Source organism: Cupressus sempervirens, chromosome 7, assembly GCF_028749045.1.
Source record: "Cupressus sempervirens isolate cs-2001-9-10 chromosome 7, ASM2874904v1, whole genome shotgun sequence".
In the NCBI taxonomy this organism is placed as follows: Eukaryota; Viridiplantae; Streptophyta; class Pinopsida; order Cupressales; family Cupressaceae; genus Cupressus; species Cupressus sempervirens.
The window spans coordinates 668,147,615-668,169,107 of record NC_143124.1 but is presented as its reverse complement, the minus strand read 5'-3'; the positions used below and the strand labels follow the sequence as shown (position 1 = coordinate 668,169,107).

At 35.8% G+C, this 21,493-nt stretch overlaps 1 protein-coding gene across 1 annotated transcript in view; it reads right to left on the bottom strand.

Moving 5' to 3' along the window:
• Nucleotides 1-3,228: 3,228 nt before the first annotated feature.
• Nucleotides 3,229-21,493, bottom strand: part of ATPQ (ATP synthase D chain) — a 63,519-nt gene continuing 45,254 nt past the window's right edge. The window contains exons 3-5 of the mRNA XM_089792506.1: nucleotides 17,694-17,758; nucleotides 3,714-3,800; nucleotides 3,229-3,609 (exon numbers count right to left, since the gene is read on the bottom strand). Of these exons, the coding sequence (XP_089648632.1) occupies nucleotides 3,508-3,609; nucleotides 3,714-3,800; nucleotides 17,694-17,758 (254 nt within the window). The 3' untranslated portion in view covers nucleotides 3,229-3,507. The remainder of the gene's footprint in view (nucleotides 3,610-3,713; nucleotides 3,801-17,693; nucleotides 17,759-21,493) is intronic.

The following is a 21,493-nucleotide window of genomic DNA, read 5'->3' as shown; positions in this document are numbered from 1 at the left end:
CTTTTAGGGTTGGTTCTCATCGTCTCAAGGCTCGAACTGATCACCATATGGATCAAGCTGATCGATTATGCCAATTATGCACTCTAATGGAGGTTGAGACCGAGACTCGCTTCATATTTCGTTGTCCTCATTACTATGAGATCAGAGGGAGATTCTATTGCCTTTTCAGAGACTGTTCTTCTCTCTCGATGTTCTTCAGTTATATTGATCAGCGGTGTTTGGCACTTTATCTTCAGGAGGCCACCCATCTTTGAGAGAATACCTTGCAGTCCTTTCATCAGAGATGGACTTCTAATCAGCTCATTACCACCTTTTCCTAACCCTTGTCTCCTTCGCGAGGTTTGAAAAGGTCTTCCACTAGTTCACATTCCAGATCTGTCAGACATTGTACCAGTCTCTATAGGCAGCATCAGTCCTATAGGGGTTCTTCACGGCATCTGAAGACTATGGATTGTCCACGAATGTACCTCTCTATTACGAATTTCTTTGTGACAATGAAGGACCCTTATTCCTTACTTTGTCTTTCTTTCTTCTTGTTGCTTTGTTCTTTTTCAGTCACCGTTTGGTGCCTTTGCTTGGTTGGCTCTTCTGTTTGTATGCTCAGTCCCATAAACCGTTTTGGTTTTTCGTGGACATTAATAATTTTATCTTATCTTATCTTATCTATCAACGTAATGATGGCAATACTTTCTTTTATGTGCCCTTGGTATTGATTTCAACTTTTGAACAGCTTGTTTCCTACATCATCTATTTAGGACGAGTCGTCACCACCTACTGGGGTATACATAGCTTCTAAGTACATTTTTATCTCATCGTATCAATTGGTTATGCCATCAGTGTTTGGGATCCAGGAGTTTATCCTATGGCTTGTTGAGAACTTGATTGCAGTTATATTCAATTTGAGGTTGGATGCAGTGATGGTCATAGTTGTACAGTCTATAGATGTGGCATTTTTTCATAGAGTTATATGGGATCTAAGGATCTGATTGAGAGATGGATTGCAAAGTGACACCTTGCTTCGCAGTGTGGTCGTAATTGTTTTCAAATTGGGCTATAGGGCTACCTATAGACTCGTATGGGATCTGGTACTGATTGCTTGAAGACAAGCAATTTTAAGGAGGGGAGATTTGTAATGCCCCCTTTTTGGGACATTAGAAAAGTAAAAGACATTTGTACAATATTCACTTTAAGACAAGCAATTTTAAGGAGGGGAGATTTGTAATGCCCCCTTTTTGGGACATTAGAAAAGTTAAAAACATATTTGTACAATATTCAAATTGACTTAGAGAGCATGGACTTAAATTATAAAGATCAATTAAATATTATAAAGTGGGCTAAAAAGGACAAAGAGAGATAAAACAAAAGGCCAAGAAGGGAGTCGAAGAGTCACAGTTGTGAAGATAAAAGATGACTCATTCATTTGGCATACTTGATTTATGATTCAATTTCAATTTTCTCTCTTGTGAAAGTTATTCAGAAAGCTTCAACTTTCAGCTAGTATGAAGAGGTAGCCCCTTGTGCCGACAAACAATGGATGCAAACCCATTTTCCAAGGAAACATCAATTCAGGTGTTTCATATGTGCTTTCAAGTTCTTATTCTAGTATTTCAATCTAACTATTAAACTATAACTAAGATTAGATTTGTTAATGTCGGTTATCGTATTGTAATTTGCAATAACATATTTTAAGGAGTTTATAAGAGTTTGCTGGTTTTATATTACTGGTTTGTAACGCATTGTTATGTGCTCAAATCTTGAATATAATTTTGAAAATAATAGGTTATTATCTTGTGGAGAATCTTCTGATTTATTGTTGTATCGTATTGCATTTGCCTATTTGGGTTTTGAATATTACACTCAAGAAGACGCTAGGTAAATATTTGTTGGAATTTCTACTGGTTTCGATTGTGTTTATAATACATTTACAATGTTCAGTCATGAATATATTGTTGAAAAGGAAATCAAATAAATGTCCAGTTTGGGATATTTCATCTTGTCAAATAAGTTTAAGGCTTGTGTGAATAAACAAGTAAAATAAATACTTAACATGAGAAAAATAAAATACCACAATCAACAAACTGAAGACGGAATAACACCTTATGAACTCTAGCTTTGCAAGTGTTGAAAGCTTCGAACGTTCACCCAAATTATATAACTGCAACTAAGCTTTTACAGTTTGGAAAAGTCAAACATTTTTATTTTTTCAGAACTAGTGATTTTTTCTTTAAAAATTTGTTGTTTTCGACTACAAAACATGTAGATCATGAAGAGCAAATGCCAAAAATTTCAGAAAAATCAGTTCTGTTTCCAACTTTTTTAATTTTATTCTAAGGTGTATTTTGTCTGTTGTCTGTAGGATAGCAGCGAGCAGCGTCCATTAAAAAATACACTTGCTCTGCTAGAAAAATCAAACTTTTGCCCCCTTCAAACTTTGCCCATGGATGTTAATGAGGTTGGTGCAGAGATTCAATGTAAGGGGAATTTCTACATGGCGCTAATACCCCTTCATAGTTGAGTCTGATTAAGAAGTTTCACCCAAATAAAGTGGAATTTACTTAATTAAGACATGCAATGAAAAGAAATTAACGTCAAAATATTTTTGCGAGTCATGATCTCCATAGTTTAAAATAAAGTAATTATTCAACCTTAAAAATCCCCATCCTCACAAGTCTGCCTGTAATGTGTGTTAAGTTATTATGCTTATTTTGTCACGCTTCCTTTTTAAGGATGGCTTTTGCCATCAGGGATCCCACACCAGCCTACTTAAATAAATTTAGATCAGCATAAAATTATGTTAATTTGTTCTTGCAACATAGCACAACCTAATTTTTCGACAGGCATCTTCATATTCACACAATCAACGCCAACTATCATAGTAGTCCCTCATATCTAGAATTGCTATGCCATTAATTCCCTAGTGTGCGATACCTTATGAGTACTGGATTTCTGACTACCTTATCTCTTATTTAAGTCCATGATCATTCATATAATCTTAACTAAACTGGACTGGGCGGCATCCAAAGCATTAATATAGTACGTATAAGAGTTGGTTGCTAGCTTTTTATCTCAAATGTGCCTAAATTCTTGGTAGAGCCTATTGGAAGTAGCCATCCAATTTGGAAGTGGCTTATTATTAAGCATTTGCACATTATTTCAAATTATATAATTCTCAAGCACATTATTTCACTACAGGTGGCATTAGACCATGATACTGGGGGCAAAAAAAAATTACTCCAGATGAAATTGTGTAAGCTTTTATCACTTGCAAATTTGCAAAAAGCATTACTAAGTCATGGAAAACAAATGTTTTACATGAATGAATGTTTGAATTAGAAACATGCTAGAGAAGCATGCTCTTGAGGAAACACATGTTTCACAATTAAACTAATTAGCAGCAAAAATGCTCTCCAAAATCTAGCAATTGTCTGTTGGAAATTTTCATGGATCACAATGTTACCAGCATAACATAATTTATTTCATACGCAGTGGCCACAATTTTGCTTCTCCTTAATATCCCCAGTAATCATTTTTAATTTCTTCATCAAACTGTTTCTTGAGTTCTGGGTACTCTGCAAAGTACTCATCTGCAGTCATGGTTGTAATTTTCTTCTGTAGACACAAGATTGAGTTCCCAAATTATCACAAAATTCACATGGAAAAGAAAAGAATCCAAACCAACAGAAGCATAATATTAAAGCTCAGAACAAACTGACCTTCAGTTCCCGAATCTTATCAATTTCCTTGTCCAGCCTTTCTGTCTCTTGCAATGATTTTTGTTCTGCTTCTTTAGCCTCCTTAAGCTACACAAAAGAAAGAAGAATTCAGCCCACTGAATTGTACATGAGAACTTTTACATCAAATCCTTTATAGACCAAACATCATTTATATGTCCTATCAAAATATGTTTACAAGTTTCAAAGTTATTGGCAAATTCTCTAAGTTTCAAAGATTATTGGCAGGCTTGTCCACTTCAAAGATAATTTATCTATGCTTTGTTTTGCTATATTGATACAAAACTTCATGTGTAAACTGCAATATATACGTATAAACAGAAATAAAGTCATTACTGTCTTATCACGTGATGAATTACAGCAAGCACTTGACCAAGGGTTACCGAAGAACCGAAGATCTTACAATATGGAGATAGAATACATCCATATAGGTGCAGTTTTAAATGAAAAGATCAACTTAGAAATCATTGGAAGACTACCCAAGAAGTAAGATGCCAAAAAGGATAAAGCAATCATGATCACAAATATCTGTTAGTGGCATAGAATACCCTTGCAATCAACCATTACAGTCAATGAAACATGGATCCCAAGCACTTGACCAAGGATTACCAAAAATCTTACAATATAGAGATAGCATACATCCATATAGGTGTTGTTTTAATTGAAAAGAATAACTTATAAATCATCCGAAGACTGCCCAAGAAGAAACATGCCAAAAATGACAATCAAGCAATCGTGATCACAAATATCTGTTAGTGGCATAAATTGAAGGTATAATGTCCTTGCAATCAACCATTACAGTCAATGAAACATTTGATAAGAATAGACAGTTATAGATGACTATACAAAAAGGTAGAAATTTTGCAAGTTCCCAAAATCACAAGAGGACCATTAATGAAAAATGACATTACCAGGAAACTCATACCACAATCACCTAGTAATTATTCTTCCATCTAATACATTTCCCTGTCTTGGAGACAAACATGGGGACATCTTTAACACCGATAGAACTTCATAAAAATTCTGTAGATATTTATGCATCATCCCTTTAAAATTCCTATTTAAGTTTGTTAAATAGCCTATTAATTACTAATATTTTTCTCAGGTGCTAATAACTGGATGAAAAAAATCCAACAAAAAAAATACCAATCGGCGTGTACTTAAAATTTACATTAAAATGTCAACTTTGTGAATAGCAGGCAAGTATCTTTAAGATACCTTTGCGAACAGAAGCTCTATGAATCATGAAACAAGACTCGTACTCAGCACAGACAGGCAAGTATCTTTAAGATACCTATGCGAACAGAAGCTCTATGAATCATGAAACAAGACTCGTACTCAGCACAGACTTGGCAAGGTTAAACCCAACTTGGGAGACCAAAAATTAGCACGCCTGGGAAGGACTCGGCAAAATAACAGTTTCTAGTGGATCTCACCTAGAGAGAGTTCTTAGAGAGTCACAGGCACCACTCAGGACTCGCCAGGATTCGCAGATTCCTGGGTCTAACTTATGAATTAGTAAGGCGTGTGAAATACTACTATCATGTGATAGTGTAACCATGCATTGAACTTATTCAATTAACTTGTTAAACTAATTTAATTTCACAAATATATATATTTAGCTTGTTAATTTTGTCATGCTCCAACTACCCCTGTAGCATTTTTTTTCCACTTTCTTATACCCGAGAGAACTTCCTCCAGATGACTACAGAGAACAGTCTTCTCCCTATATTTACAGGGATTGGCATCAACCTAGCATATTCTGAAATAATACAGCTTTGAACACGTATACAACATTAGAGAGAACTGAAATAACACTGCCTTGAACACATGCACAACTACAATATTAGAGACGTACTCTTGTTCATGATTTAATGGACGAGGTAACTGATTATAGAAAATGGTAATGGCAGGCTACTAGGGAAGGGCTGAAATTGTACTTGGATGTTGCACAAGACGACAATGCAGGATTGAGGCTGGTTTTCTTATAAGAAATACTCTTATATTTGAAGGTTTTATACATCTTGATTTGGAAACAAATAATGAGGCTGAGTGAGGTTTTGCTAGCCAATTTAAAAGCATTGGATGTGGAAGGATACCACAAGTTATAAGTTAAGAGGATTGCAAATTAGGAAAGGAAAAAGTTAACAGAAAAATTGCCCTATTTGGCCTATACGGTCATTTCAAGAAGCTGCATTTTGAGATAAAAATTTGATCACACTACACAAGCTCATTGTCAATAGAGAAAAATGAGTTGGCACATTAGATTAAATAGATAGTCTGCCCATTGCCTTATGTGGGGATACTACTATAATGATATGCCAATGTTTTCCTACTTTACATGCTTCTGTAAACTTCTATGATATTATTATCGAAGGTGATGCAATTACATCAGGCTTTGCAAGAGCTTACAGCAATGGTTTTTTGTGTGAATGTCATATGGTGGCTTGGCACAGCTCCTCTCTGTTGTATTGTTTTTCTTGAAGGGTGTCTCAGTACAAGGTAATGACTCATAAGGAAACAAGAAGAGATTAGCTTTGTTTTCTTAGTGTTTCAATTTAAAAAGTATGGGTTAAGGAGATTTTCAGTTGATCATACATGGGCAAGCTAACAGTAGTAAAACCTGTCCCTGAGGCCGTAGATTTGCGTGACAATTGTAAGCACAACAATTGTGATTCAATAACAGGAGATTGCTAAAAGAAATTAAAGGGGGTGTGCTAAGTGTGGAAATTGGAAGCTCTCCTGCAGCATCTAACATCTATATCTGTAGAGGACAAAAAACAATCCTGCTCCAGGCGAATTACCAGTGCATGGGGAGTGGAAGAGATGCTTATAGATTTGAAGGGTTTATAGCCCTATTGGAGCTTGTGAGAGCAATCAATGCATTCTACCAAGATACCCACCTAGTAATGAAAAATATAGGAGCTTGCCAGTGTACTAGTGTGCTTGAATTAACCAATGGATGCAGGCTGCCAGTATTATAAGATAGGAATGTAGTTTACTAGTTTGTGCTCTGCATACAACTGAGGTAACAAAAGGTATCCATTTCATGATTTGGATAGAAGTGCCACATTTTACCCAATAGAAGTTGTAAACATTTCTACCAATGATGTCCATAATAAAGCTGGTAGACACTGTTTTGTCCACCACATCGTCTGATTTTTGAGGTGGGCAACTCCCCTAAGGTGCAGCATGTGGCTGGTTTTTGGTTCTGTTTAAGCTCTTTTTCGTTATATCTTGGGGATGCAATAGTTTAAAATGGTAGGGTTTCCTGTCATGTGTGTCAGTTTAAAGACTAGTTTATCTGCTATGTAAAAGTTGCTTTTGTTAGTATATTTGTTGTTTAGCAGGCTGGGGCCCCTTAATAGAACCCTGATTAAACCAAAAACATATCATTAGAGACATGAATGATCCCTGAGCTGCTGCCCACTAATAAAGCAACAGCACTTTACCAACATTCACATGGAATCAAGTCCCCTGTGCCTCTGGATGTTGTATTTGAATCAAACTCCCATAATTCACAAGTTTAACAACCCAAAAAAGGCCACTGACATTTGGATGGCAAACCAAAAGCCACTACCAACCAAAAGAATCTGAAAAACATTAAAGGCACCAAGCAACGTATATCCAGATAATGGAAGTTCCTTGTGAAGCTAGCTAGATAAGCAGAGGGAATAATATTTTCTATTCAAAAAATTAAATACAAAGAAATAGTAAAAGAAGCTGCAATTTATCCTTTTTGTCAGCAATTTGACTATCACTTGATCCAAAATTCTGATTGACCAAGTTTGCAATCAAAGTACAATGGTCTGATATATAGTCAAATTAAAATTCCAACATAGAAATCATGGAAACGTACTCCTCGTCACCAAACTGTTTGGCACATTTAGCTCCTACGCTTGCATACCACCCAACCCCTGAATGTGGCCTTTGATCCTTCTCGATCAAGAGAGATTTGTTTGGGTAAAATCCACCATGCTACCAAACTCTCCTAGTACTCGATTGTCTTGTGATCGATCAAATGCAAGACATTAAGTGTAGACAAAAGCCTATATTTGTTAAAGTTTGTAGCTTCCATAGGGATCCTCATCTCTCGAAATCTGGACATTATTACCGTTATTGTCATCTTCAGCTGAAAAGGACACTTAAGTTTAATTTGTAATATTAAACGTAAATTACATGTGTCATTCACATGCATTGAGGCATGAATATTCGAAGAGTTATAATTAATTATAGGAGTTATGAGAATGTCAAGAGACCTTCGGTTATAATGTGAAGAGTCTCTCCTATTGTTATATATTCACATCAAACAAAGGATATTGTACACTTGAACTTTTATATCAATAAAATGATATTTTTTGTTGTGTGGCTGGGTTTTTCCCTTCATTCTAGAAGGGTTTTCCCAGGATATTTTTGGTGTTTATTGTATCAACATTGGATCTTTCTTATTGTTGTTTATTATCATTGATTTCTGGGCTCCAGTTTTAACATGGTATCAGAACCAAGTTGACATCGGCAATAAAGGATAATGTACAACGATCTAGAAACACTAAAATTCAAGGAAGGAGTCTTTCTATAGTAAAACATTCGTCCAGCACCCCTGGGCAACCATCTGTGCTTTGGATGACTCTGTCAAGTCGTGGCTGGGATACTGATAACTTGGGCTCTCTATGTAGGAAGTCTTAGCGAATGGGAAAGAGTTAAGCCATTCGATCAGGACTTTGACAGTCTGCACCACATTGTAAAGGCAAGCAGAAACATAGCAAAAATTGCAGCCATTTTCATGACTTATGTCAAGAAAAGCATGCAAGGCCAGTACCGTGTTCTAATAAAGAAGATGACAATTTGTGTTTGATAACCAGAGATTTGTACTTCTGAATGGTAAGTGATCTAGTAAAATTACGCTTGACATCAGTTTTAAACTGAATCATTTTTTTTTTTCCTTATTATGTCAACATTTTGGTTCCTTTCTGAATATTGATGGTTACTCTTGTAATCATCGCTCTTTATGGTGGTTGGTGCTCAATTCATTATTGAGTGGTGCTATACCAAGCGTTCATATTCTCTTCGAACATTCACGATGGTTCCCACCATGCAAAATGCAGCTTCGATAATCGGGTCATAATCTCCATTCAGCAGAGATGGCAGTAAATATTCTCAAGGTTTTGATTGACAAGGAGAACGCGACTGCAGGAGGGACGGTTGTGGGTGCTAAAATTGCATAAAATTAGATCCTCTCTGCTCACCTCCCCTCTTCTATTAGCAATTGCCAATTTTTTTTTATATAGTGATTATGTGCAGTTCACGATTTTGTAAATGCTATTTTGGTTGCAAAAGTTGGGGGAATTTCAGGCTTGTCTTTCACGTTTTCCCTCCATTACAGTTTCCTCCAATAATAGCGCTTATTGTTCAATGGGTTTTTTTTTGGCATCTATTGTTTGAAGATCAAATATTGCTTGTTTAATCGCTGTTGGTAGAAGAGGGGCAGAAAAAGAACATCAAGAGAAAAGCGAAATAAAACGGTGCTTTTAGAAATTATTAGCACAAGATGGGTTCCCGCTGGAATGATAACAGGCCATGATCATATTTTCTCTGACAAAGAAAGACAAAGATAGGTGCTAACAATTTGTAGATCTCCCTTTGGCCCTATCGGTTTCTACCTTAACTCTTTCTGACCTGTCAAAAGCAGCAGTTACATAGGAGATGACGATGTATGTCAAACGGATATTCATGCCATGTGTCCATGTTTCTACATTATATTTCGATTCCACGTAATTGTTGGTGAAGACTATGATAAGTCACCACCTAGTATCTTATGTGATTCCATGCGTGTAACTGTCGTCTCTTTTGAGCACTGGAGCAAAGCATATCAGAGTTCAGCTTTGTCAGGGACAGCCACACATGCTGCCAGACCTCTTGCAAATTATGATTACTGGACGTGGACAACAATTTTTGTGCATCCAGATATAAGTATCATTCTGCTATGTCTATTGTGTATATTATTCATGAGATGAAATTATATACAGATAAGAACTGGAATAATATTTAGATTAGAATTGATTTGTTTACTGAGAATAGTGAATGTTAAGTAATAACTGTTTTTTTATTCTTCCTGAAGCTGTGAAAGTTGTCAGTAATGGAGGGAGGAAGATTAATGCTTAAGTGCCTTCTAGTTTGTAGCAAGAGGGCTACAATGATTGTTGAATGGACCTTGTTTGACATCAACATAGAGATTAGTATTACTCTTGTAGAGTTCCTGATTTTTTTTATATATAACTGGAAATAATATACTTATTGTATCAATATTTCTAATATGATAGATTGATCTTAATCTCTCTTGATTGTTGGATGTAACGAGATAAGGATTACAACTTCAGAGGGAAAAGTTGAGCTTTAGAGGAAGCTTCCATAATTAAGAGGGAGTACTTATGGAATCCCCTTCATTCTCATATATGCTTGTGATGCTTGTGGTATTTATAAAATTTGAGACTTAAATGAAATCAAGTCTTAGTTTGTTATTGCCTATTTTATTCTTGTGTGAATAAATGAGATTGTAAGATCAGCTATGATAACTCTTTCACTATGCGATAGTAAGCATCATGTTGAGAGAGTCCATGATGTCATCGCGTTGAGAAACTCTGTGATGGGAGTTGGATGTCATGTTAAGAGATTCCATGACAGTTCACGTTGAGAGAGTCCATGAATATGAGTAATTGTTATAGGTTTTCATGTTGAGTGATTACATGAATATACTCATTGTTATAGGTTTTCATGTTGAATAACTCCATGAATTATGTTTTGAATTCGTATGATCAGAATTTATCATTAACATTTTCTTTGTTGCAGCTTTGTGTGACTAATCAGCTAAAGATCTTTCTCTCGAAATCTGGACGTTATTACCGTTATTGTCATCTTCAGCTGAAAAGGACACTTAAGTTTAATTTGTAATCTTAAATGTAAATTACATGTGTCATTCACATGCATTGAGGCATGAATATTCGAAAAGTTATAATTAATTATAGGAATTATGAGAATATCAAGAGACCTTCGGTTATAATGTAAGAGTCTCTCCTATTGCTATATATTCGCATCAAGCAAAGGATATCGTACACTTGAACTTTTATGATCAATAAAATGATTTTTTTTGTTCTGTGGCTGGGTTTTTCTCTTCATTCTAGAAGAGTTTTCCCAAGATATTTCTGGTGTTTATTGTATCAACATTATTGTATCAACATTGGATCTTTCTTATTGTTGTTTATTATCATTGATTTTTGGGCTTCAGTTTTAACAATATTCTCCCCTAGAATAAACTACTTTACTCTAACAAAGTAAATTGAGTTGTATGTGGACCATTTCCTCTCAAAAGAGAAGTTAACTCCTACCATTTCCTCTCAAAAGAAAAGTTAACTACAAACTCATAAGAAGAAACAAATGGCCAGTCCAATAGTCGGGGATGGAGGCCCTATAGATCCACAAACGAATCGGGTTTTATGTACCAAAGTCTCCCTGTCCAACGTTGATTAAATCTATTTTTGTTGACTGTTGAACCCCACAACTCCTCGAAATCGGCTACAACCAAAAGACCTATCAAAATAGAGAGAACAAGTAACCAATTTTGCTATACAAATGCAACTAAGTGGCTGATATGATAATCTCTTGATAATTGATTACAATGTTCAATGTACAATATTGGATCCTTGTGAAAAGGATAAAAAGAAAACTAGGTGAGGATTTTATTGTATCAAAACAAGTGTCATCATCCTATGCTAAGAGGCGAAAATGTGTGACCTAAGAATAAAAAAGAATGTCCTGAGTTTAGCTAAAATGTAATGAAGTAAATAGGGGACCTAAAAATTCAATTAATGATAATTAAATGTCTGGTGATTTTCTTATTTCCCTCCCCTTAAATATAACTAAAGGAGGGTTTGACCCTTCAGTGAAATAGTGGGGCTAATAGCCTGTAGAGGTTACAGGCAAGGTTCAAAAAATTTGTTGTTCTGCATGACTTAGTCCAAGGGGAAGGAATTTTAGTTGAACTTTCTTCCGGAGCATAGATACAGGGTGTTATGCAAGATGAGGACAAAGACGGGAATCTACAAGGGACCAACTGGGCGGGGCAGATGACCGCTGATTTGCCTTCTCAGGTTCAAGATATCAAGGATCTCAATATGTCTCGGGTTTTGCCATGGCCCCTGTTCCATTAAAGACAAAGGTGGCCTCAGATTTTGGAAAGGCTGACAACCAACAAGCCTCCACCTGTTGTAGGCCTACAGCAGAAGCCCCTTAAAAAGGTCTTTAAACAAATTTGCAACAAGTGGATGAAAGACTGATCAAGAAAAAGTCCAGATCATTGGATACAATGGTTGAGTCGAGATCTGTAAAACTCATTGATTCCCACTTCTCCCTTCAATGTGGAATGTAAGGAAGTTGAACAACATACCCAAACAAAAGGTTGTTCGGGAGTTGATTGCTTCTCATGTCTCTGATATTGTTTTCATTCAGAAAACTATGTTCAACAGTTGATAGACTTGATACTCTGGTGATAAAAGCTTCTAGTATTTGGTCTCTCGAGGTGAATGTGAATTCTTGGGCACCCAAGGTAGTCCTAGCAGATTGACTCTCTCCTCAGATTCTAAAAATGTTGTCCCGCAATGGTAGATTTCAAGCCAATCCTCTCTTCTCCATAGTTGCTACTAGCTTGGAGTCAGGTAAAACCTGACTTCTCACTAATGTTTATGCGCCTACCAATATTTTAGGCAAATTGCGGTTGTGAGGTCACATCACATTTGTTTGTTTTCTAGTACCCTATATTCCTTGCGTTATTGTTGGAGACTTGAATGTAGTTTGTAGCTTGGATAATAAAAGGGGGGGTTTGGCTAGTCTTGACCATTCTGCCACTCTCCTTAATGAGAAAATAGAATTCTTCAATGTGATTGATGTCAAGCTGGGTAATGGTATCTACATTTTGAATAATAGAACAAGAGTGGAAGCAGTTTTTTGAGAGACTAGATACATTTCTTGACTCTTGCTTCTGTCTGAGTGATAGATGGAATACTACTTCAGAGATTTTGGATTGGAGAGGGTTTGATCACTGGCCAATTAAAATCTCCATGCTTCCTTCTGCAATCTCAAAATGTACCTCCTTTAATTTTCAGAAAATGTGATTGCGTGATCCTTCTCTCCAGTATTTAATGATTGACTAGTGGTGTGAAGAGGAACCCTCCCATGGCACAGCTATGTATACTTTTGTCAAGAGATTTCAATATGTGATGTATAACCTCAAAAGATGGAATTGTCAAGAGATTGCAATATGTAACGTATAACCTCAAAAGCTGGAACAGACAGTTTTGGAAATCTTCACTTCAACAAAATGGCAATGCAAGCTCAGCTTGATTCTATTACTTGAATAATCTGTTATCAGGGGTTTCCCCTAGGCTACGGCAATTCAAAAATGGAGGAATGGGAACTTGGAGAGGAGATCTTTTGAAACAACAATCCAAAATTGATTGGCTTCAGGAAAGAGATAAGAATATTGCTTCTTTCATAACTCTGTCAGGACTAGACAACATGGCAAATCCTATTACCTCTTTGTTCTCCTGAGGGGGCTCATCTTTCTTCTTTGGGTAAAATCTCTCGGGAAGCATTTCACCCTGTTTAAGAACAACTCCCTCCCTGCTAGAGAGGATGAGTCCTCTATTCTTAGTTGCTTCTCCTCACTTGTTTCCAATGAAATGTATAGAGCTCTCACTCGCCCTATCTTGCAGCAGGAAGCAGAAGATGTGTTTTGCATGAAGAAGGTAAAAACTTCAGACCCTGGTGGCTTCCCAATCTAATCTTTTCAAGAATTCTGGAAAATTACTAAACTCGACCATCTAGCAGAAGTTTGGAAGTCAACAGGGATAAGTAAATATTAAGGGCTATGAATGCTACTTTTATTACTCTGATTCCTAAAAAAGAGAAGGCAAACATAATAAATTAGTTTAAACACATTGCACTATGTAATGTGGTTTTGTTGAGAGACTCTGATCTCCAATTTGCAAGGTGGTTTTGTCCTAGACAGACAAATTTTTGATGAGATAGTGATTGTAGCTGAAACCATTCATTCTATAGCAACTTCTAAAGAAAAGGCAATGTTTATCAAGTTGGATATGCCAGAAGCTTATGATAGATTAAATGAACCTTCTAACAAATAATTCTTTTAGCTTTTGGATTTTGTGGAGAAAGTGTGGATTGGTTCACAAGTTGTGTCTCTTCCACCTCATTTTCAGTTCTGGATGATGGAGATCCTTCTGTGTTGTTTCAGGCTTCCAGGGGTCTTCAACAAGGAGACCCCTTCTCTCCCTTATAGTTTATCATCATGGTTGAAGGGCTTGGTAAATTTAGAGTTAGACAAGGCTTGATTCAAAGATGGAGCTGGGGCAATAGTCTGCCTCCTTATAAGCATCTCCAGTTTGTTGATGACACTACTCTCATTAGCAGAGCTAGCATCAGCGAAGCTGTTGAATTTAGGAGACCCTTGGACGCCTATTTGGCTACCTCGGAGCAAAAGATTAATCAGGTAAAATCTTTTATTTCTTCTCCAATACACCTTGGGCTATTCATAAAAAAATTGTTAAATTCTCACATTTTGGATTAGGCCTCTTGCTCTGGTATGGGATCTCAGTTGATAGAATTCTGGCAAGAGATTCTAGATATAAATTTCAGAAGAGGGTTGGCCATTGGACCTGTAGGTGGCTCTTGTCAGCAAGCAGATCGACTTCTGAAGTCAGTAGTTCAAGCTCTAAATATTTACAGATGTTTTGTGGAAGTTGCCCCCTCTAGCTTTGTTAAGGAGTTCAGTCCTCTCTCACGTCAATTTCTTTGGTCAAGAAATTTCCTTGCTTCTAAATGGAATCTGGTAAGATGGGAACTAGTCAGCAGGCCTAAGCAAGAAGGAGATCTTGGTCTTAGGCCTGCAGGTATTATTAGATAGATTCTAGCTGCAAAGTTGTGTACGTGATGTTGTACATGTCAAAATCAAGATTGAGCTGGAATTCTCTCCCATAAATAACTAAGGGGGTGAACGGTGTTGATGCTCCCTGGTGACGTTTGGAGGGGAAGTGTATGATTTGGGATACTCTTAAAAGAGGTGCAAAACTCATCAAGGAGGGCCTCGTTTGGATTTGTATGTAATATTTGGGACAGATCCTCATTTCAGGCAGAATCATTCCTTAGTTTTGGAATCTTCAACCCCTTGTCCAATAGTTTGAGTGAGGCTGGTTGGAACAGGGTAGTAGATTTTAAAACCCTCATGCTCAGGAGGCAGGTGGAAGTCACTTATAAAGATCCTCATGAATGGGCTGTCAGGGGCCCTGAGGAGAGTCAACAACAACTTAAGGAGATTTTAGCTGGAAGATTATGTAGTGGCCTGGATTGCAAGTTTTGGCTTGGAGTCCAGATCCAAAGGAAAAAATTTCAGTTACTTCTCCATACCTTGCATTGGATGGTAAGCTCTATGGTCAGGGAGGTATGCCCTGGTAGAAGCAGTTTTGAAATATTTTTTCTTGCCCTAAGTGCAAATTTTCCTGTCTTGTTGCCCAACATGGATACCCCCACCTGCAAGAATTTAAGGAAAAGAGGCTTTCAGGCCCATCAATTTTTTCTACCATCATTCTCATTCGAAAGAGATCTGGCATTTATGGTGGGAAGCATGGAATCATGCTTGTCTTCATGCTACCTCTTTGGTGGGACTTTTGGGAGAGCCATAGTCAGCCCACAAAGAAGACTTCTTTTCTCCAGACTGCTTGGATTATTTCCCAAACTTTTTTAATCTAAAAACCATGGTTAGAAAGGAATCAGCAAATCTTTAAAGGTTCTAAAATTGATGGCCTCTTGGTGTGGGGAAAGATCGCCAACAAACTTCAAGAGACTATTTCTGCTAAGTATGATTTGTCTTCTCCTGTAGAGGATTGTGATCTGGTGACATTCTAAACAGAAAATTTGTAGAGGGAAGATGGCACCCACGTATTGGGGGTGTTTTGAAGGTCAATACTGATGGGTCATCTAGAACAAATCCTGTCAAAGCGAGAATTGGTGGTATTGGCAAGAGTTGAGACCATTCTAGTTTACACAGAGTTGAGAGAGGTGTTCTTTAGGTTAGAAATGGAATATTTGAATGATCGTCAATTTGATGAAGCTTCTTGGCAGTTCGACTTGTAGTAGCTAAGCAGATCCTGAATCTTTGTGGACTCTAAATTTTATTTCTTTCTATCATATTCCTAGGGAGTAGAATAATGTGGCTGATTGCCTAGTTAAGTGGGTTTTTGAGTGCTTAGGGGTATGGAATGTGGATAACTGGAAGGCCTGTCCCCCAGAATATTTGGAGATTCTGTGAAAGCTAATTAGAGAGGACGGAAACAAGTAATTGCTATATAATTGTTGGCTTTTCTTGAATAACCAAAGGAGAAACTAAAAATCAAAGGAATGACAATATTGAAACAGTTGATGTTGTAAATCGATGATACTAAAGGTTCTTTCTTTTAGAAAGGCTTAGCAAAATTTTATGTCACATTTTAAAAGAGAAAATCAGTTGACAATTATAGATGCTTTTCCAATGGCATGAAAAGGGTGCTATACTAAATACTATATTCCAGAACTAAAGAGTGTGCTACAATTGCAGAAAGCATTTACAATGTAAGAGATAAAATTGTAAAGCATATGCCAGTTCAGGATTAACATTAACAATGTCAGTTAAGTGGCCTCCAAAAAAATTGAAATAAAATATCAAACAGGAGAAAATCTTTATTTTCGTATTAAGCTTATATCAGTGAAATAAAATAACTGATCCGCTCTATCTTGAATTAGAGGGAAAAAAAACTGACATTCAAAAATTTGTTCCTGGACCAGTGCACTGACATTAAAGAAAGGCACTATTTAATTCTCTCAGTCCTTATACATACGAAGATTATTGCCCAAAAGAAAACTTAAAATATGATTAAGATAATCAGTCAGGTATGTCTGGGTGAACCAGGGAGAAATTATCTTCAGATGTGTTAGAAGAGCAAAGGAACATACACCCACAACAATAGTTGTATGATTTAAATTTTAGAGTGTAGACAAATAGCCCCGCCACCTAAAACAGCTCATATAGTATTTTAGAGAAAGAGCACATGTGGGGTCAACTAATTGATTCACTCTCTTAGATAAGATAGAAAACACTGAGATTCAAAATTTGCCTTCTAGTCAATCCCATTGGTAATAAAGAAACTGACCAATTCTTTCAGGCCTTCAATATCTGAACATTATTACCCCAAAAAACCTAAGAGTATGGTTACGAAAATCAGTTTGGTACATCTGGATGATCCAGGAAGAACTGATATTCACATGTTATACAAACATAAAGGAACATCCACAATTACATAGAACAAAAGTTATGCTATCAACATAATGGACAAATAACCCACCTTCTAGAGCTACTGAAAGAATAATATAAAGCCAGTTAGGTAGAACTTAAATAAAATGTTTTTAAAAGACAAGCTGTCAACTAGAGAGAAAATCGTAAAATTCACAAGTTTGTTTTCCTGGACAGGTAAATTGGCAATAAAGAATCCTAACATATCTAAGTGTGTTAGATATGTGGTACAATCACAAACGAACACCCCACATAATATTATCAATCTGATTTAGAGTCCACACAAATAGCCCCACCTTCTAGAATAGCTGCAACAATAATAATAATATATAAAGCAGGATAAAAGTTGAAAAAACAGAGCATCTCAAAAGACAATAAGCAGTGAGCTAACTGATTCTGTCTTAAACTAGAACGAATACACTAAAATTTAGAAAATGCTCTTCTGGACCAGTTCATTTTTAATTAAAATCTATACCCAAACAAAATCCAATAACTACCTAAGATATTTATCTTTTAAGACATTGTACGAAAAATGTAAGAATAAAATGTATTAGTTTCGTGTTCATTCTCACCAAGGCATCGAATTTTGGCTTGTATTGTGGAGTGACTTTATCCACATATTTGGGGATTTCAATACCTGACAAGAAACAAATAAAATAAAATATTACACCAATCAAAACAAATTCAAGAACATATTAAAATGTGGGAGATGATAAAATATAAAACAAGTACATAAAGATCACTAGATCTATTTTATCTAAACATTTAGCACATAATTTGTGCCGAGGCTTATTCATTTTCTTGTACATGCTATGCCCTTAACCCGCAGTTTGTACTGGGACATATACCAACCAATTTTGAATCACATTATATTTATTTGGTCATTGAGATTTACAGTATATTATAAATGATTACCTATGTTCCATAGTATTTCCGAGAGAGGGATGAGTTATAGGGGCAACAATGGAGAAAAACTATGTTACCCGGGGACGTGCTTCTGGCCCTAAGTATGTCATGACTCCTCCCTAAATGAGACCCAACAACTATAAATGATTAAATAAATATAAGAAATAATATAATGTGATATATTATTAAGATGTAACTAAATAATATATAATCAAGTATTATGAGATAATTAGTAATATCATTACAAATAAACGTACATACCTACATAAATTGTGGAACATCAATAATGAAATACATGCATAATCCATGTGATCTTGATTACCATGTTTCTATGGAACCGTTACAATGCATCCTTGATAATAAAAGGCATTGAGTCATCAAAATAAATGTCATCAACAAATATATGGTTAATCCATTTAGTATTAAATAACATCATTATCAAAGTATTAATGTTGTATATTTTCAAGACAAAATAATAATCTATTACCTAATTGATTTCTATTAACAATAATAATATCTAATAATTTATAATTTTAAACAATCCCTAATATAAAATACATATTATATATCTTGATCGCATTTAACCAAAGTACTTGATCAAATAGGTGGCGCCCAATTGGATCAGGGGCCCATGAGAAATGAGGAAGCATGATGAAGTGCTTAGACAATTTATAAGGAACTATTTAGAAAGGGGAGTGAAAAGGGACTTGAAGGGGGAGTGGCGAATAAAATTAGTAGGGTGGCATTATATTTTTAAAAAACAAGAGGGGACACATGATATAATAAATAAATGTACCTTAGTAGTAAATAAAGGAGAATAAAGTTGACCAAAAAAATTAGAATGCAAGATTAGGTAAAGTCAATATAGGAGCGATGGCATATTGAACGGGGTCTTCAAGAAGGCATGGAATAAGCCAAAGAAATAAGGGATCCAAAGGTTTCAAAATTATATGGAAAGAATTTGCAAATAAGTGCAAGATGAAGATAATATCAATATATATTAACATAGGCATCGCATAAAACCAAAGGAGGAAGAAAATAATAAGGAGAAAAAAACATAGCAGCCAATAAATGTATAATGAGGAAAAAGTAAGGTTTACACCTTAGAGATTACAAGTGATTATTAAAATAGTGATGAAATAAGTCAAGCATAAATTTAAAGGATATTACTATGTTAGGGAAGTGAAGCAATGATTTGAAAGTGGAACGATATAAATAAGTCAAAAAGGGGAAATATACCTATTGATGTTGGTATAAAGCATTAATGGAAGGAGAGTACATGGAGTAAAATAAATCAAACAACGACTAAGCCTCTTGAGGATGGGAATTTATATCAAGTAATTGAAGTTCAATTTATCATTGGAAAATAAGTCTTCAAGGTTTCATTACACTAAGCCCTGAGTTTTTGGGAATTGGGGATAGTGGGAAATGTTTCCAAGTCATCCCCACTCAAGCAAGATAGTCGGACACATCCTTGAGAAATTTAGAAACAGTTGATACATTTCTAGCTAGCATTAACCATGCAATAGTAGAGTTCGGAGATAGTATAAGTACACTTGGGCTATTTTGGAAGATAAGGTTATCTATCATGCACCTCAATTTTCATATCTTGATAAACACTAGCATAAATAAAACTACAATAACCTTCAAATGCTCACTAACATAATGATACCTATCTACTTGGAAACCTTCTGAAGGAAATTAAATCAACTAGGTTCTTTTGTTATAACATGTTTAAAAACACCTCTATCCTTATCATACACATCCTTGTTTACTTATGATGTTTAGGACTTGCTTTGTATTTGATCATGTTCTATATAACATTCTTAGGAAATTAAATATATGGTTTGAATATATTATTTAATTGTACCTTGGATCATGCTTTCATACCTTGGTTGGACATGTTGTAAAGGGATGCTTTTAATTTACGATTATGATTTGATTTTAATTAACCCTACTAATCAAATTGTGCTTTATATGTGTGTGTTTACTCTATTTGGCGTGTCTTCTGGATGAGGGGAGGCAGTCGTAGTCACTTCTTCGGAAAATCTACATGATATCACACTACTCCGCCCTTGCCTATCAATGTTTGTGCATACACGCATATGTATTGTATCTTGTTTGCTGGTGATGCATGCGTGTGTAGTACAAGGCATTAACTCCACATGGCTACACAGGTCTAAGTGTGCCTCAAAATCCTCGAACAAGTTGTTGAAAAGGAGATGGAACCATGATCTATATAGCCACCCTAAGCTTCGAATTCCTGATTAGAGAATCTGCTACCAATTGGGGGATCTTAACTCTAATTTGGTATTGTGACATCTAATTTTTATACTAGTGGTTCAAATGTCACCTTGATACAGTGATATTTTATTTGTGATTTATGTGATGTTGATTTCTTGATGTCTGTATGGGTTAATCATGGATATATATCTAAGTAAATATGGGTGCACGCATATATGCTTGAATAAATATACATTTGCAATTAGTTATAAGTATGGCATTAGTTTAGATACATTGTTTGATGAGTCTTAGTTTAACTAATTTTGTAAATAGATGAAGTAAAATAAATAGGCAAAAGTAATTAAATAAATTAAAAATAATAAGATAAAAGAGGATGCACCATAACTCTTTTGGAGACTTGAACATTTGACTTGTTAACTACGAAACCCACTATCTACCATCTCACTTATTGTACTCTTCAAGGACCATGGTAAAAGGAATAAGTTATTAGTTGTTTGTTTCTTTTATCTCATCTTCATTCGATGGCAAGTTTGTAAGAAGATTATTGTGCCCTAGGTATATTGTGCCCTAAAACTCTTTATGGCTTTTGTTTTCTTTTGGTGAGTAGGGTAGAGACCCTAAGTGGGTGGCTCACCATAAGTGTTGGGGCCCGGAAGTGGTTGCTAGAGGATCCTATGTGTTAGAGACTAAAAGATTCACAATTATGGTGACCGTAGAAATTACTGTTTGTTTCAAAATCTGAAATCTATGACTAGCATTTGTTACCACTGAATGATTTTAGCTGAATTCTGATTTCTTTTTCCTTTTCCTTGTTTTTTCAATTTTTTGGGGTTTTTCGGAAATAAAATAATTGCATAACAAATAGGAAATAAATAGCACTTAAGAATGTAAACATATGCTGCAAATTTTATCATTACTGAATTCTGAAATAGTACATACCTGAACCAACCAGCAACCTGATATATTAACTTCAAAGAGATCATTGCCATTATACATACTGTTTTAAACAGGGATCAACACCAGCTATAGGGAGATGCTTTGAGAATGATTCAACCCTAAAGAAATTGTTGCAATGAACCGTCCAATGCCAAAGGGAAGCTATGGCATCCAATGATGAAGAAAAGACCTTCTCCAACCCCCACGTGAGCTGCTGCAATGAAATGCATGTTGCCAAAAGCTGGCCGCCCAACTACAAGTGTCCTACTCCACTCAAATGATAGTG